Raw genomic sequence first — 20,000 nt, forward strand, 5'->3', positions numbered from 1 at the left:
CTCTCTCTCTCTCTCACCTGCCAGACCTGCCTACCCCACCAAGCTGCCTCCTTGCCTTACCCTGCCTACCTTTCCCCCTCACCTTTCTGCCCTGCCTTACCCTGTCTCTCTACCGTGAATCACAATCCCTTGCTTTGCGCCTTCCCTACCCCCTACTACCCTCTTCCTCCTCTCGTCCCCCTATCCCCGTCCCCTGCCATATGCTACTTGTCACTTACAGTGTTTTATTAATGCAAGGAAGAAGGAACCAAAGGCCAGAAGCCTGCAAGAGTGTCCCCTCCAAGAAAAAAGTAAAAACAAAATGACTGACAGCCAAATTCAAGATCCATTAATTTCGAGATGCCTGGACACACTGGGTTTTAAAAACTGGAGGTCATAAGCAGTAGGAAATATAGATAGAGGAAGACAGTTCCAGAGTTGACCTGCTGCATACATGAAGGACTGGGAGTAATAGTTAACTCTTGCATTTGAGGGTTGGAAAGAAAAGGGATGAGAGTTTGCTGTCACACGGGTGCTAAATCTTAACTCCCTGCGCTGCTCCTCGTCCTGTCTTTTAACCCCTTCTGCCTCTCGTCTCCCCCCCCTCCCCTGCCTTACCCTGTCTGTGTCCTACACCAAGAAAAAGACTTCTCTGCACTGTGCCTCGTCCATCTTCCCTTATTTACCCTCTGCCTTCCCCCTGCCTACCCTGCCACCCCCGCCTACCCTGCCAATGACCTGCCTCTTATACCAAATCCCATGTGCTGTCCTCATCCTGCCATACTTCCCCTCTGCCTTCCCTCCTGCCTACCTTGCCACCCCTGCCTTACTCTACCAGTGACCTGCATCATAAGTAAACCGAACCTCCCTACACTGTGCCTGATCCTGCCATACCTCCCCTCTGCCGCCTCCCTGCCTACTCTGCCGCCCTCCTGCCAATGACCAGCATCTTAAACAAAAACCCAATGGGCGGTATTTTTCCTGCCTCATTTCCCCTCAATCTTCACTTACCTACCCTGCCACCCTGCCTACCCTGCCAGCCCTGCCTTACCCTGCCTACCCTGTCACCCCTGCCTTACCCTGCCTACCCTGCCACCCCTGCCTTCCCCTGCCTACCCTGTCACCCCTGCCTTACCCTGCCTACCCTGCCACCCCTGCCTTACCCTGCCTACCCTGCCACCCCTGCCTTCCCCCTGCCAGCCCTGCCTTACCCTGTCGGTGACCTGCACCATGAAGCGGAAGCCCCTGCGCTGCGCCTCGTCCTCATAGTCCAGGGTGGTGCGCGCGTGGAGTTGGCCCACCGCCCCCTGTGTGCGCACTGCGAAGTACTGCCACCCCCACCCGCTGCCCTCCACCACCTGACAGATAGATAGATAGATAGATAGCTGGCTGGGTGGGTGAGTATGCAGACTGATAGACAGATAGAATTATATACAGATAGATGGATGGGTGGCTGGGTAATTAGGTAGCGAGGTAGGTAATAGGTAGGCGGGGAGAGAGAGAGAGAGAGAGAGAGAAAGAGAGAGAGAGAGAATCATGGTGATCTTGACCAGAGTACTGATAGTAAGCAAGTCTGTACAATAATGGGAACAAATATTAACTCTTCAACTGAACAAAATCGTGTTCTGATATCCTAATTAAAATAACAGAAAGCGTCTGTGAAAAGCAAAAAGATTACATCTATAAGGACGATTTACTATAGTTCTTTCTTCTTAACTTGGCCCAGATTTTCGTCCTTTTGCAGCTTACTGCACACAGCTTAGTGGCAGAGAAAGGCAATGCTACGGCTCTACATCCTTTCCATGGCACTTCTTCGTGACTAGCATCATATCCTTATGTTAATCTATTGCTACAACTACTCGGCATTCAAGTTGGAGAGACGGCAGTTTGAGGCCAAGTTGCTCCCCCCTTCCTCTCTCTCTCTCTCTCTCTCTCTCTCTGTCCAGGTGACTCTACTCAGATCTGGTGGTTTAGTGTGTTAAGGCGCTCCAGTCAGGTATTGCCTGGATGGGTTCCATCTGAGGGGTGATTGGGGTTTACTGCTCGCATAATGCCACTCAGGGGAGTGTGAGGCTGATCACGATTGCCTTATATGTCGGGAATATGTATCCTAGCTCCAGGCCCCTATACTCCAGTTTATATGGGACAAAATGGGATTGATGATGATGAGAAAGTAAAACGAGTATGTCTAACTATTGCCAGACCCCTCAATCCCGCAAAAGGGTGACCACAAACAAATCGCCACCACGTCGCCCTGTCCCCCGCCATTTCATTGCCCTGCAGAGTATGTGAATCCTCTAATTTACGTTATACATATATCCTGGTGGTAATCTACTGCCACAACTCAGGATTCAAGATGGAGGGACGGCAATGTTAGGCCAAGTTAGAGTGAACAGCGTACTGGCATCCTCACTACTCCAACCTACCCTATAAAAGAAGTAGTTGGAGGTGTCGTGGTCGGTGGTGAAGATGTCTAGGAGGGTGTGGTTGGAGGGGGCGTCGCTCCCCCAGGTCTCGTCCACCTCCACGTGCCACAGGTGTCGCGTGAGGCGGGGCGAGTTGTCGTTCACATCCGCCAGACGCACCACCACCGTCCCCGTCCCTGTGTGGCGACGACAGGCCAGGCTGTGACTTGTGATTGACGGCTACACTTAGTAGTACTGCTGTACATACTACTACTACTACTACTACTACTACTGCTATTACTACTATTACCACTACTATTACCACTACTACTACTACTATTACCACTACTACTACTACTACTATTACCACTACTACTACTATTACCACTACTACTACTACTATTACCACTACTACTACTACTACTATTACCACTACTACTACTACTACTACTACTACTACTGCTACTACTACTACTATTACCACTACTACTACTATAACCACTACAACTATTATACTACTATTGGTACCACTACTACTACTACTACTACTACTACTACTACTACTACTATTACCACTACTACTACTACTACTACTATTACCACTACTACTATTACCACTACTACTACTACTACTACTATTACCACTACTACTACTACTACTACTACTACTATTACCACTACTACTACTACTACTACTACTACTACTATTACCACTACTGCTACTACTACTACTACTACTACTATTACCACTACTACTACTACTACTACTATTACCACCACTACTACTACTACTACTACTACTATTACTACTACTACTATTACCACTACTACTACTACTACTACTATTACCACTACTACTACTACTACTGTTACCACTACTACTACTACCACCACTACTACTACTACTACTACTACTATTACTACTACTACTATTACCACTACTACTACTACTACTACTATTACCACTACTACTACTACTACTGTTACCACTACTACTACTACTGTTACCACTACTACTACTACCACCACTACTACTACTACTACTACTACTACTACTACTACTGCTACTACTACTACTACTGCTAGCTTTGATATTTTGTTTGGACCTTTTATTTTTTACTGATGCTATCTTATATATTTTATTGGACCTTGTGTATTGTGTATTGATGCCAGCTGTATATTTCACGTAGGACTTCTTTTGAATTGTATTGATGACAGCTTTGTTTTTTACCTTGGACATTTCTTGTTAAATATTTTATTGATGCTATTTTTTCTCTAATAGGATAATAATGTGTGTGTGCTGTGATGCCTTCAGGTTTTTTAATGTGATTTTTTCTTTTATATATAATTGTACAGTACACCAACTACTGTGTAATGTACATATGTACAGTATTTTGTATAATTACCGGGTATGTATGTACTGCTGCTGCTGCTTATGCGGTGCTGTTGCTGCTGCTGTTACACTACTATCTTTATGATGGGGAAATGTATTATTTTCTGTCTATCGAGAGATACGAAATAAAGCTGATTGAAATTGAAATTGAAATTGAAACTACTACTGCCACTACAACTGCTACTGCTACTACTGCTGCTGCTGCTGCTGCTACTACTACTACTACTACTACTACTACTAGCACTACTACTGCTGCTGCTACTGCTGTTGCTGCTGCTGCTACTACTACTACTACTACTACTACTGCTGCTGCTGCTGCTGCTGCTACTACTACTACTACTACTACTACTACTACTGCTACTGCTGCTGCTGCTGCTGCTGCTGCTGCTGGTGCTGCTGCTGCCAGCAGCAGCAGCAGCAGCGGCTACTACTACTACTGCTGCTGCCGCAGCTGCTGCTGCTGCTGCAGCAGCTGCTGCCGCTGCTGCTGCTGCTGCTACTGCTGCTGCTGCTGCTGCTGCTGCTGCTGCTGCTGCTGCCACTGCTGCTGCTGCTACTACTGCTACTACTACTACTACTACTACTACTACTACTACTACTACTACTAGCACTTAATCACCTTCATCCATTGGTGAATTATATTGTGAAGATCAAAACCAACCTTGCTAATACAGTTCACCATTTGAAGTTGTAATGTGAAGGTTAACACTAACCCTCATATTACAATCCGTTGGCCCCAAGCACGCCAACGGCTGTGCTGACCAACCATCTACTATTACTATTATTATTTTATTTTTTTATTTATCGATATTACAGTGTAAATAAAGACATTAAACTATTGGAGTCGCTGGTCTGTGCGACTCTGGACCACTGTAGCTTCGTAATCCATACCCGCCAGAGAGACAGGCCTGAGGGCTGATGATCTTGTGCCTCTACTACTAGCACTACTACTACTGCTGCTGCTGCTGCTGCTGCTACTACTACTACTACTACTACTACTACTACTGCTACTACTACTATTACTACTACTAGTACTACTACTACTACTACTGCTACTACTACTATTACTACTACTACTACTACTACTACCACCACTACTACTACTACTGCTACTACTACTACTAGTACTACTACTACTGCCACTACACCTGCTACTGCTACTGCTGCTGCTGCTGCTACTACTACTACTACTACTGCTACTACTACTACTACTACTACTAATGCTACTACTACTGTACTTATTCTGCTGCCACTTAGTTTTCTGGTATATTTACTATTATATAGGGTGCATTCACAAGCTTTCCCTTTATACCTTACACATGCAAAATCTTCCATAACCTCTCTCTCTATACCTTGTCATATGCTTTTTCTAGACCCATGAATGCCATAACGACCCTACATTTCTTTTCACAAGCTTTCTACACTATCAGTCTCCTTGTATACACACACACAGCCACTCACTCCTAACGCATCCCTGTTCGTTACTCACCACTCCTTCTGATATATCCCTTTCTCTGTATCATTCTTGCATATCCATTCCCTCCTACTCTCTACTGACTCAAACCATGGTAATTTCTACACACACCTCCATTATCTTTATTTCTGTGCAAGGACACTATCACAGCCTTCCTCCATTCTGCTGTTATAGTCCCTGTCATTCAGGCTTTTAAGAATTTTCAGCAAACATTTCATTCCAATCACTCCATCACTCATGAAAACCTTTACATTATTATACTTCATCGACACCAGATACCAGCCCATTTTCACCTTCACAGCAGCCCAATTTTCACCTTCACAGCAGCCCAATTTTCAGTTTTGGCCTGCAGTCTATTTTCAACCTTTTTACAGCGGCCCATTTTACAGTTTTTGACAGCAGCCCAATTTTCACCTTGACAGCAGCCCATTTTTCACCTTCACAGCAGCTCATCTTAACCTTCTTCACAGCAGCCCAATTTTCACCTTCACAGCAGCCCAGTTTTCACCTTCACAGCAGCCAATTTTTCGCCTTCACAGCAGCCAATTTTTCGCCTTCACAGCAGCCAATTTTTCGCCTTCACAGCAGCCCGTTTTCCAACTATTTCACCGTATGCATCAGCTGCACCAGTGTCACCTTTCCCGGCACCACCTTCCCTCTCTGCTCACCAGGGTACTCAGCCCGCCTTACCATCGCTCTGCTTGCACCTTTATCATTCATCACCCTCTCTAAATACACTTTTCATCCGCTTCTTCCTTCACTCCCATTTGTTAGCATTCTTTCACGTTCGTCCTTCATTTTTTCACCTTTTTTCTCTTTTATTTCTACATTTCCTCACCTCTTTACAGGATCATTTTATCATCATCATCATCCGGACCACCTTTCCAGCCCTAGGGCACGGTTACATTCCCTACGACATGGAAACACGCGTTGGTTGTCCCCGTCTTTAAAACAGGTGATATCAACAATGTTAATAATTATAGGCCCATCTCACTATTACCTACTGTTTCTAAAATATTAGAAAAGGTAGTTGCTAATCAACTGTTAAACTTTTTAGAAACAAAGAGACTTTTATCTAACACTCAGCATGGTTTCCGATCAAAGCTTTCTACTGAGACTGCTCTTACTGTTATAACTGATGAAATTTATGACAATATGGACCAAAAGAAAATATCTCTGTTAACCTTGTGTGACCTCTCTAAAGCTTTTGATAGTGTTAGCCATGACATCCTCATAGATAAATGTGCCAAGGTAAAAATCAATTCGTTTTGGATTAATAGTTACATTAGTAACAGAACTCAGTCTGTTCGATTAAATGATGTTGTATCTACAAAGCAGAATGTAACTTACGGGGTCCTACAAGGTTCAATTCTAGGTCCACTTTTATTCAATATCTATGTAAATGACATATCAGCTTATTTAAATAACTGTATATTAACACAATATGCTGATGATACACAATTTTTTCATACAGGTACTATAAATAATCTGGAGGATCTTATCACTGAGACTGAAGAAACCCTTGTCAAAGCTAATCAGTATTTTCTTAGGAATGGTCTCATGATTAACCCAAATAAAACTCAGTGTATTTTTATTGGAAATCGACAACTCTTTATCACGTATACCTGCTAATACAACTGTAAAGTTTGATGGCAATAACATCACTCCTAGTAGTTATGTTAAAAATTTAGGTCTTTATATAGATAAGTATATGAACTTTGATGTGCATATTAATGAGTTAAATAAAAAAGTCATGGGGACATTGATGTATATAAATCGTTTAAGTGACAATTTCCAGAAACAGACTCGTATAATCATAATTCAAGCTCTTGTATTGAGCTTGATTAATTATTGTATTAGGATATGGGGTACAACCAACGGAACTCTTATACACAGTGCCCAGAAACTATTGAACTTTGCTGCTAAAGTTGCTGTAGGTGGAATGAGGAAATAAGATCATGTTTCTCCAGTCCTGAAAGAGTTAAGATGGCTAAATATTAAACAAAAGCATGCATTTGATACGTACTGTACTATGTATAAGATACTGCGTGGTGTGTACCCTGAATGGTTTATGTCCTTTGCTTCTGTGCATAACGTGACTGGAAGTGTAACCAGACAACAAAATAGCCTATATGTACCAAGAGTCCACACTAGCACTGGTGCCAGGTCACTCGCTGTACAGGGCCCGAAGCTCTGGAATGAATTGCCTGCTTTAATAACCAACGCCAGTAGCCTACCAGTATTCAAATCTAGGCTGCTGTGTTTTCTTATGGGAGAGAAAAAAGTTTTATGACTTGAAATACCTTGGATGCATTTGCAAGATAAAAATCCCAATTGAGATTTTATTTTGCTCTAAATTTGTCTTCATTTTTACTGATTTTTCATGTTTTCAATGTACTGTACTTACTATATATCGGAACATGTATCTTTATTAATAACCACTGCTTAGTGGAAATAAAGTTATTTGAATTTGAATTTGAACTCTCTCTCTCTCTCTCTCTCTCTCTCTCTCTCTCTCACACACACACACACACACATTTTTTTTTATTACTCTCAACACATTCCCTCCTTCATTTATTTGATCCCCTTTCTTGTGTCCACTCTAGCCAGGTCTTTCTCTCCTTCCTCCTTTGTCCTTTGAACCCCTGGATTCCAGCAAGCTGTACAGTGAAAGAAACAACTACCTTCCAAGTTCTGTACAAAGAAAATTTACAACTGGCTAAACACAATGAAAATCCTATCTCTACCAGTGCGTGTTACAGATGGTTCGATTTTTCCTCTATATTTTCGTCAGACTTTGGGAAAATAGTTACTTCTCCCTCTTCACACTGTCTTAGCATTGCCAACCAAACACTTCCTACACTCGTATGTACTCTACGCAACATTCCAGCCCCATTTCACTGACTCTACCTTGCTACCTTTACCTGCTACTGATTTACCACGGCTCTGTTTTCCAGCTTCTCTTCCAGTCTTCCATAATACTTCTATCCCTTTATCTTCAATGCTCCTCTCAGTTTTACCTTGCATACCACAGTCCTATGATGAGATATAACCCTTCGTTCTCTCGCTGCCATCATGTCAATAGTTTTCAGAGTTGCAAAAAAATCGAATGCAAGGTGCATAATAACCTGTGTACGACGTCACCAGATTCGTGAATTTCAAGCATAAAAATTCTTCCCATAGCAAAGTGTCTGTAAAATGGAAACTGCCTTGTCTTCGTCAATTATGTTTTTATCCAACTTCGAAAAGGCGCCTCCTCCCTCCTCCATTCACCCCTGCTCTTACAGATCCCCCTCCCTCCATCCCTCTTAATATTCTCTCCCTACCTCCATCTCACCCCTTACAACTCTCCCTCCCTCCATCCCTCCTTTCTCAACTTTCCCTTCCTCCATCCCTCCTCTTACAACTCCCCTTTCTCCTCCAATCCTCCTCTTTCAACTCTCCCTTTCTCCATTTCTCCTCCTACAGCTCTCCCTACTTCCATCTCTCCCCATACAACTCCCCCCCTCCATCCCTCCATCCCCCTTACATTAACTCCCATGGGTCGCTGCTCCCCTAAAAAAGCCTTAAATTTGTCGCATTTTTCCATCGCCCCAAAAAATGAGTTTCAAAGGGAATATTTTCTGTCATTTTCCATTCACTGGCAAGGCCCCGAGACTCCCTGAGTTGCTCTTCATCTTTCCCTTACCGCTGCCTTCCTTCCTTCCTTCTTCTGTTTTTCTCTCCTTTTCTCCCTTCTCCCTCTCTCTCTCCTTCTCCCTCTCTTTCTCCTCCATCGCCTTCTCCCTCTCCTCCTTTCTCTGCCTTCCTTCTCATTTTCCTTCTCCCTCTCCCTTCCCTTCTCCTTTTCCATTTCTTTCTCCCTTTCCACCACCACCTCCTCCTCCTCCTCATTCACCTTTTCTTTCTCCATCTCCATCTTGTTCTGCTGCTCCTGCTTTTTCTTCTTCTTCTTCTCCACCCTGTCTCAGTGAACGGAGCTGGGGCCTGATTGACTACTGCCTACCTTAAAAGCGCCAGGCAAGGCTGCCGCACCACCCCCGAACATCCACACTGTGCATTTTCCACACTGCGTCTACAGACGCCCTGTTACCTCAACGTACCCATACATAATGTCATGCCTTAGTTATTTATTTATTTTATTATTCATTTTACTTTATTACTTTCTCTTTCAGGTTATTCAAACTGGTAGCTTATAGATAAAGTATTGTAGAATGTAACTTTTCCTTTTCAGTCTTTCCTATGAAAGTTCCATGTAAGTTTTTCCATGCCTCATAGTGGTCCTTCTCACTTTTTCCTGCCAGTATTAACTTGAGAGGGGGGGGGGGCTCCTTGCTTTACTGCCCTTATCCTTCAGCATGTAAAAGTAGACCTCGTAGTCATAGTCTATCTGTAAAAAGCAGCCTCGAAAGGACCATAAGCTCTGTTGCTGTTTGCTCTCCTTTGTATTCCTCCTCCTCCGCTCTATCTACCTACCTACATACCTGCCTATCTGTGTATCTATCTATCTTCTGTGACCTTCCCTGGTCTCTCCTTTCGTATTCCTCTTCCCCTCTCCTTCCCACTTCTTTTCTCTCCCCTCCTCCTCCTCCCTCACCCTGCACTCTATCTCCCTGATCATAATACCTCGTTGCCTCTCTCCCCAGGGTATATATAAGCCTGGGAATCCCATATGAGGAAAAAAATGCCGACTTTCCTGGCAGCCCCCAAAATATTTCCATTCCCACTGTCGGTCCTGTAATTGATTATATAGTAGTCGTAGCCGAGGTGTAGGTAATAGTGAGTGGATATGTGGGGAGATAACCTCAGTTCACTTGTAGCCGGTGACATGAGAAGATAGAGATGAATACTGGGGTTTGATTGTAGTTTATTTCTTCAGAGGGAATATCTCAAAATTTTATACTAAGTTTGTCTCACAAGAGGTATTGAGGTGAGAGTGGTTTTATGTTTGCTCTCTCGCAGCCTCTCTTGCTAGACCCCCTTTCTCTCTTCTCCAGCCTCCTAACGCCTTCTGTCTTCTCGCTTCTCTCTCGTATATGAGAGCTACTGTCACGTGGATTATACGGTTGTCAAATGTTCTAGAAGCCTGTGTGTGTGTATATGTGTATTGCTATCAGGCGTCACGAGGTGCAGACTACACATTCCTCAGAGGGAATGTGCAGACGATAATATTTCCTGCCGGCCCTAGCCATGACTGACTTAACCTTCTAGATTACATCTATGCTACTAGCTATTATTTATGATATTTTAGAGTCCTAACAACATAATGATTTTATGAGGCCTATTCTCCTCGGTTAAGGAAGCTCCCTGACACCTTTTCCTAAGCGATTTATGTTGCTTATTACACTTTACTGGCATATTCTTTGATATATATCCTTCTAAGGCCGCCATACCCTGCATATATAAGGTACAAGAGGAGCTCCCTAACACTTTTTTTTTTAAGCAATTTATTTTGATTATTACACCTTGCTGTCCAATTCTTTTAGATAAATCCTTCTAACATGGCCAGACCATACATACATAACGTACAAAATGAGCCACTTAACACTTTCTCAGAAGCGATTTATTTTCTTTTTTACACCTTACTGTCCAATTTTGTGTTATATAAATCCTTCTAACATCGCCATACTCTGCGTGTATAACGTACAGAAGGATATTAACTAAACATATAAAAGAATAAATCGCTAAGGAAGAGGTATTAGGGAGCTTCCTTATGAACCTCTGTCCTTACACCCCGGCAAAGATTCTCGTCGGTAAAGGAAGCTCCCTAACACCTCTCCCTTAGCGATTTATTTCTGCATAAAGCTAGTTAATAATCAATTTTGTGTTTAACTCGGAAATAAAAAGCTGTAAACAGTATACAAAAGAGTAGCCAGGTGTATAAAGCAAAATAAATCGCTAAGGAAAAGGTGTTAGGGAGCCATAGCCTTCACTTACCCCATACATACCAAAACTCGAAACTGTTTATATTCTTCTCATGATGCTGGAGAGAGAGAGAGAGAGAGAGAGAGAGAGAGAGAGAGAGGCCTTCACGTGGTGGCACTGATATAACCAAGCCCTGTATTCTCTGCGATTAGGGACAGCTCCCTAACACCTTTTCCTTAGCGATTTGTTTTTGGATACGGCTGGCTAATATCGTTTTGCACGTCATTTATGCAGAGGATGGTGACATCATAATGATTTAAGTAACACAGATGAGGACGGCAAGGTGTAATAAGAAAAATAAATATCTTAGGAATAGGTGTTAGGAAGCTTCCTCTACACTTTACTGCCTGGCTCTAAACACGTCTCTCATCCCTCTCCCTATCCCCCGAAAGGACGATGGTGGACTGCAGGAGGAGGGCAATTTCTGTCCAACTCTCTAATGCAAGAATTAACCTTTCCTCCTACTCCTTCATGTATGCAACAGGTCAACTCTGGAAATGTCAGCTTCTGTCTGCATTTCCTACTGCCTATGACCTCCAGTGTAGGTAGGTACAGAGAGTAGGTAAGTTAACCGTTACTTCTAGTCCTTCATGTATGCAACAGGTCAACTCTGGAACTGACTTCTTCTGACTGTATTTCCTGCTTCCTATGATCTCAAGTGTAGGTAGGCAGGTAAGTAGGTAGGTAAATAAGTAGGTAGGTAAGCAGGCAGGTAAGTACGTAGGTAGGTATGCCGTTACTCCTAGTCATCATATATGGAACAGGTCAACTCTGGAACTGTCTTCTATTGTATTTCCTTCTGCCTATGACCTCCAGTCTTCTAAACGCAGTGTGTCCAGGCATCTCGAATTGAACGGATCTTGAACTGGCTATCTGTTATCTTGTTTATATTCTTTTCTTGGAGGGAACAGTCTTCCGGGTTTCTGGCCTTTGGTTCCTTCTTTCTTCCAATAAAAAAAATAAAGATCAGCCTCTATTTTATGAGCTGGACTAGAGATAAACAAGAAGGGGTATTCAGAGAGTACTGTACCCGCGTCCACCAGTTTGATCTAAGGGGCGCGCACCTGACCTTGTCCTGTGATCTTGACCTTCACATACTATCATAATCAATTTATTTTACTCTCCCCTGACCCTTAACCCTTCCAAGAAGTTTCGTATAAATCGGATGAATTCATTCTCTCTCTCTCTCTCTCTCTCTCTCTCTCTCTCTCTCTCACACACACACACACACACACACACACACACACACACACACACACACACATTCTCTCTCTCTCTCTCTCTCTCAGCAGCTGTAACTGGGAATAAGTGTCAACCGTACTACAATTAATATTCTCACCGTCGGACCAAATGCAAAAAAGTACAATATATGAAATAAGATAATTTGCCAGCCATAAACGACAATTATTTTGAGTGGAATATTTTGTTGCTCTACCTACTGATGTTACGTTTGCAGTCATACGTGTAAAACTCTTGTCTAAGGTGATGTATTAATTCGATCTATCTGTTTATCTATCTGTCTATCTATCTATCTACCTGTAACATCCTTCCATCCATCCATCCACCTATCTATCTTTCTATCTGCCTACGTACCTATCTATCTATATCTATCAACCCATCTATCTCTCATACACCCTTCCATCTATCTATCTATCTGTCTGTAACAGCCATCCATCCATCCACCTATCTATCTGTCTATATATCTATCCATATTTTTTCCCGCCAACAAGAGGTTTTATTCAAAAGGAACACCACTTACAGCAGAATAGGCGTGAATCACATTTTTAGTTCACTCCTCCAGTCTGAAAGTCTCTGAAAATTATTAAAAACCTTTGCAACAGCCAGACTAGATGATATGGCACGGGGCTGAAGGGGCTCCAATTGGCAATACATGTTTTCCCTCCTCGTTTATTTATTTGTGGTCACTGCACTACTGACGGCAATGACCCTACTTTATTTTACAACGTTTCACTTTTTCTGACATTTTCATCCTGTCTTTGTTGTATTTTAAAATGGGACAGGTTTTTATTTGCATGCGGTACCCCCAGTGTTGCATTACTGAGGTGGGGTCGGAATGTGCGTTGATCCACACTTAAAATATTTACCACTTGCATGGTGGAGCGCAGAAAAATGCCTTCACTTCAACATCCAGAACAAATATTTGTTGTTAGAAGAGAAACTAAAGGCTGGAAGTCTGCACATTTGTCATTTCTAGAGAAAATTAAACAAGGAAGGCTACAATAATGATCTGTTTATTCTGAAATGTAGAAACAACCGTATTTAAAAGACTGGATGTTATAGGCACAGGAAAATACAGAGGGAAGAAATCAGATCAGGAGTTGGCCAACTGTATACACGATCTTTATTCTGGTATTAGAGAGTATGACAGAAAAGAGGTGAGAGGGAATTGCTTGACGGATTTTGCGAGCCCAATGAAACGGTGAAGGATACAAGCATACGGCTTAGAAAGGCAGTGCCCATTGAAATAGCGTCAGTACGAAATGAGATAATAACACTGCAGTGAGGAGAAAGGCTGTAAAAAGGCAGCGAAAGGAGGGGAGTTGAAAAGCATTTGACTCTACCCTCCGCAGAAAAGCTGTATGTGATGAGCCCCCAGTCCACTTCACTGCCAAAAGAGCTGTACTCCAAAGTGAGGCAAAAAAGATCCCTGAAAAAAGTCAGCAACTGTGCTGGGTTGAAGTAAGTACAGCATCGGTTCAGCACACCCTATATCTAGGAAGTGGATTTTAAAAGAAAAGGAATGTGACTCTTCAGTGACAGGTCTCGAAAGAAACGCCAATGATACTGCAAGATGGTGAAGGACTGAGTGGTGGCCCGTTGAAAAATAAACAAAACTGTAGCGGGATTAAACACAGTATCAGAGCTTTCGATGCAAAAAATATGACAATTTTTCTCTCACTCAAATCAGAAATAATATATAAATCAGTAACTGGGTGTACCATCGGAGCAAGTAGATCACTCTTCATGACGACTTACCATTGCCTTTGAAGTCTCAATCCATACACATTCACTCAACCAACAGTTCATTTACCTCTCAGTCTGCCATCATCCACGGCGCTGTTTCCTGATCCAAACAAGAGATGGAGGTTGTGATGAAGCTCATTTTTTTGCTTCCATTCTCACACTAACTTCGATTATCGTATCTACACACACACATCTTTCAACCCATCCATCTACTTACCTTTTACTCCGCCTCCATCCACGGCAACCATTAGTATATGATATTCTTGCGTTGTTTCCCCATCCAAACAAGAAGTGGCAGTAGTAATGCTCATTTTTTTGCTTCTTTTCTTAAGCTGGCCACTATTTCCATATCTACACACACACACACACACACACACACACACATTAATCCACACATCCATCCACTCACCTTTTAGTCCACCTCCATCCACGGCAACCACTTGTATGTGATATTCCGGCGTTGTTTCCCGATCCAGGCAACAGATGGCGGTGGTCACGAGGCCGGTGTCTGGGTTGATGGTGAACATGGCCTGGCCCGAGCGTTCTTCGATGATGTTCTTCTCGATGGAGTAGGTGAGGCGGCCGTTGGCGCTGTTTTCCTGGTCGTCTGCATCCCACGCCCACACCACGCCCGCAGATAGGTCTGTGGGAGTGACTGACCTGCTCCTCAGTCTGACCTCTGACCTGTTTCCTCAGCCTGACCTCTGACCTGCTCAGATAAAGATGTGGTCGGAGCTCTCCTAAGCCCGTTAAAATGGCGCCTGCCCAACGATTCGCCTGCTGTGTGTGTACCATGTTGTTTGTAAGGGACGTCATGGCGAAAGAGAAAGGTGAGTGCACGTGTTGTCTGTTTTGTAGTTAGCAGGTAGGTTTAGCTTAGAAATTAGGAAAAATAGTGAGGCAACTGAAGCATTAAGTGATACGTTGAAAGGTTGGGAGAATAAGGCTGGAATGGTGATTCTAAGGCAGTGCATATACAGGAAGTGGAAGCAGAAGTGTTAGCAAAGGTAGATAACTTAGAAACTAGACTATGGTCGTACCATTCTAAAGTGGCGGTTTGGGTGGGGCACGAACCTCTGTACAGTGTTGCCACGTTTTCCATACTCGCGATGCCTCTCTCTCTCTCTCTCTCTCTCTCTCTCTCTCTCTCTCTCTCTCCTGGGGGTAGATCTGCGTCACCCTAGGGAATTTTGTTTCTTTTATGTCTTCTAAACTTGTGCTTTCATTTCTTTATTTTGTTTTTTAGTATATTATTGTTTTACATATGACGCCAGATGACCTCGGTGTTACGGCGCCTTTTCATTCAATCATTTTCGCCCTCCTTCCTTCCCTCCCTTCATCTTTCCCTCAGCTTGACAATGCACTCAACACTGTCCCTTGCCTGCCTTCTCTCTCTCTCTCTCCTTGGGGAGATGTGCTTCACCCTTGGGAATTTTGTTTCTTTTATGAGTGACTTATAAACTTGTGCTTTCATTTCTTTATTTTGTGTTTATTATATCTAATTGTTTAAAAATATTATTGTTTTACATATGGCGCCAGATGACCTCGTTGTTGTGGCGCCATGATTTGTTTTCATTCAGTCACTCTCTCCCTCCTTCCCTCCCTTCCTTCATCTCTCACTAAGCTGCACTCAACACTGCCCCTGGTCTGCCTCCCCCCCCCCCTCTCTCTCGTCTGTGGTATTTTAGGATACATTTTGGTTATTTTCTTTTACGTTATAATGTACATATTGTAAATTTGACTTTATTTCCACACCACCCAGGAGGTTAAAGTCTTGGCGCGTTTCTTTTAAGAGGTGTCCCCAAACAGGCCTATTCCTCTATTCCTCACAGATGACCGGGTCGGACTGGGTGTGTGTGAGTGTTGCCGCTCACGAGGGTTTAATGTATATATTTTTTTTTACTAAGAAACTGGCATATTTTTGCTTATATTCCTGCACATTATCTTATAATCATAATTGTGACATTATTACCAACCCCAGAAATACGGTAACAGTCAATAAAAGAGACTATTTTTTTTTTAAGCAACACTGTAAAATAATTATGCCACGTTTCTGTATTGCCATATAAATATTTTACGCACAATCAGTTTACTGTTCTTTCATATATTATAACACACACGTTACCAGTATATTCTTATGTGTTTATCTTATTGTGATGCCTATTACATATATCTGAGCCGTTCACATAGCGGGTATGGAACACGTGGCAACTCTGTACAGAGGTTCGTGCCCCACCCAAACCGCCACTTAAGATTGGTACCACCATAGCTCCGTTTGAGACCGTGCTAGATGATAGTGATAGCTTCCAGCCAGTCAAGGGAGGGTGCAAGGCTAAGGTAAGTAGCAGTGACAGGACTGAGGCTTTAAGAACTGGTTTCAGGTGCTGGAGGATGAAGTGCAGATGAGCCTAGCCTCGTCCTTGTTGGGGATTCATTGATTAGGCACCAGGAGACGAAGTTTTGTGCCAAGGGTTCTAGGAGGAAACAGTTTTGCATTCCTGGGTGTAGGATATAGGTCGTCAGTGAGAGTGTTGATGACTTAGCAACACCTCAGGGGATTTGGTCTGTTACTGTGCAGGGACTATTAATGTAGCTTCAGGCAGGTCAGAGGAGGTTCTTAGGAAGTATAAGGACTTAAGAAGTTCAAGGAATGCCATAGGAAGTTAGTTGTCTGTGGTTTGTTACCAAGATTTGACGCTGGTCCTGTGCTCCTGAGTAGCATGATAGGAGTCAGTAGCAGGCCAGAAAGGCTGTGCTGAAAGAAGGGTGTAATTTTGTTGATGTTTGGGATAATTTTAGTCATGATAGGGGTTTGTATGGTAGAGGCGGCCTTCACCTCAATAGGGTAAGAGAGGCTAAGTTAGGTGGGGTGCTGGATGACAGTGTCAGGCATGCTATAGGTAGTGATAGCGAGGTGGAAGGAGGGACAGTTAATGGCACAGCTGTTAATAATCCAATCCTGAAGCCAATGTGGGTTGGGTAAGTGAGGTGAGACCAGATAACCAGGATAATCAGGTGCACCTGAGCTCACCTTGGGTGCAGGTAGAAAATCAGGAGATTAGTGGGAAGAGAGGGACTGCCAGGCCATCAGTGGCTTAAAGAAGCGTTAAAACAATTAAACAGGCGAAGTTTAGTGTCTCACAGCCCTACTTGATCCAGCCATACCATGGATATACATACATACATATCTATATATATATATATATATATATATATATATATATATATATATATATATATATATATATATATATATATATATATATATATATATATATATCGCAGCAAGTATTATTTCAGAGCGAAGCACATTAATTAGTTATGCAACTACCGAAAATCTTGACATAATTATGATTACAGAATCACGTTAATCCCTCGTGACAAACACGGAATTGGAGAAGCATCACTACTAAACTACACTATATATGAAAGATCAAGACTGCACAAAACCGGCGGGGGAGCACTAATGTATAGCCTAGATAGAGTCATGTAAATGCGGTAAAGATTAAAAAAAAAAAAAAATGGATGTTGAAACATACTATTCTGTGTATATCGAAAGTTCCACAGAGTAGTAAAGCTATTCTTCTCAGTGTAATATACAGACCACCCAAGTTAAATGATGAAAATGGTATAATTCTGTATGACGAAATAAATCAGTAATAAAAGACACAGATTTCGGTATTCTGGGAGGCTTTAATAATCTGAATATTGACTGGAAAAACTCGTGTCCAGCTGAAGAAGGGAACAGGTGGTTAGAACTGATGAACGATGCAGTTCTAAGTCAGGCAGTGAATACACCAACGCGCGGTAATAATATTCTCGACCTTCACCCAGCAGCGGACACTGATCTAGTACATTTATGTGATGTTGGTGACAATTTTTTAGTAACAGCGATTATAACATCATTAGACTTGAAGTAAACATCAACTATAAGACCAGTATAAATAGCCTTTTAGTTCCTAGTTTAAAAAAAATTATAATAACTTCAGTATCATGTGAAAGGAAATTTCTAATACTAACTGGATTAAGTTACTATAGGTGGATAACGGTGAAGAAATGTGGAAAATATTCAGTAATCGATTGATGTCTAACGAAAAAATATACCCAGAAGTTGCTGAAAAAATAATTACATTAATAATCTGGTCTGGATGTCGAAGAATACTGAAGAAGTCATTGGTGGCAAGAGCATGGAAAAATATAAAATTATACTACAGCGGCAATGTTCGCAAATTATTCGGGAAACTAAACGAGACGACGAGGAGAAAATTTCTCGTGAAGCAAAACCAAACCCAACATTATTTTTATTTTCATTGTGATGAGTAAGAAAAATGTAAAGGATAGGCTAGGCCCTCTAATAAGTTCTGAAGGTGATCTCGTCCATGATAACCAGGCAACAGCAGCATTACTGAACGATTTATTTCACAGGGTTTTCACAAAAGAAAAGAGTGTAAACATTTCCATCCCTCAGTCAGTTTTCACAGGACCACAAGATGATATGTTATCAATCAACGAAGTGACAAGACACGAAGTGTTATTTTAAGAAAATCAACCCAAATAAATCAACTGGCTCAGATCAGATATCTCCTCGCATACTGCATGAATGTTACAGACAGTCAGCCTTTCCTATTACTAAAACATTCAATAAATCATTTACTGAAAGTAGGGTACCTAATTAATGGAAGCCTGCCAATATATCACCGATCTTTCCAAAGCGAGATTAAAAAAAAAAAAAAGTGCCACAAAATACCGTCCATTAAGCCTAACGTGAGAACTATGCAAAATTTTGGAAAGAAAATATTATTAGAGATAAAATTACCATGTTTCTCAATAATCATAATCGTATAACAGACAACCAGCGCGGGTTTCGTAACAGCAGATCACGCCTCAAATTTGTTTGATATTTTTACAAACATATACGATAACTGGGACGCAAAAATACCGTCGGATGTAATCTACCTACATTTCCATAAAGCGTTTGATAAGGTTCCCATCTAAGACTACAAGAAAAACTAAAAGCCCACGGCCTCTCTAACAAATTAATGAATGTTCATGGATTGGTGACTGGTTAACGAATCGTACGCAGCGTGTAGTGATAAATGGCGAATCATCAGACTGGCTAGAAGCAACAAGCAGGGTTCCTCAAGGGTCAGTTCTAGGACCAGTTCTTTTTCACTATTTATATCAATGATCTAGAACATGGACTCACTACTAAGGTAGAGAAATTTGTAGATGACGCGACAACTGGAGACAAAGTAGTTACGAAAGCAGACTGTGAATCTATACAAAACAAACTGGATAGGTTAATAAACTGCAATGAAAGACGGCAGATGAAATTTAACGTGGATAAATATAAGGCAATTTACTCTGACAATAAAAAAAAATAAATATGAATACCTTATGTTCAATACCAGACTAACGGAAGCAATGGACGAGAAGGATCTACGAGTTATTATCAGCAATGACCTCCAAAACTGCAACAGTGTATAGCAGCCAGTAACAAGGCAAACAAAATGCTCGGTTTCATCGCAAGGAACTTTGTTCATAAAACCCCTGGTATAATCTGTAAGCTTTATATATCATTAGTTAGACCACACCTGGAATACAGTGTACAGCAGTGGCCCCTGAATCTTATCATGGACGAAGACAGGCTCGACAGAGTGCAGCAGAGAGCCACAAAAATATCGCTGCGAAATTTACCCTACGAAGATCGACTAAAGTAAATAAATATGTTTTATCTCAAAAGGCAACTACACATAGGAGATTTAATACAATGATTTAAAATTCTCAACAAATTTGATGAAGCTAGACTTGACAATTTGTTCAAAATCCATAATGATAC

General features: G+C 42.0%; 1 protein-coding gene across 1 annotated transcript in view; it reads right to left on the reverse strand.

Annotated features, from left to right (window-relative positions):
- LOC145391941 (uncharacterized) overlaps window positions 1-20,000 on the reverse strand; it is a 177,783-nt gene that overhangs the window by 44,523 nt on the left and 113,260 nt on the right. Inside the window, exons 8-10 of the mRNA XM_080266430.1 lie at window positions 14,571-14,804; window positions 2,406-2,581; window positions 1,191-1,337 (exon numbers count right to left, since the gene is read on the reverse strand). Coding sequence (XP_080122556.1) covers window positions 1,191-1,337; window positions 2,406-2,581; window positions 14,571-14,804 — 557 coding nt within the window. The remainder of the gene's footprint in view (window positions 1-1,190; window positions 1,338-2,405; window positions 2,582-14,570; window positions 14,805-20,000) is intronic.

The sequence above is a fragment of the Coenobita brevimanus genome, chromosome 20, assembly GCF_032717465.1.
Source record: "Coenobita brevimanus isolate Jiangsu-jjx chromosome 20, ASM3271746v2, whole genome shotgun sequence".
In the NCBI taxonomy this organism is placed as follows: Eukaryota; Metazoa; Arthropoda; class Malacostraca; order Decapoda; family Coenobitidae; genus Coenobita; species Coenobita brevimanus.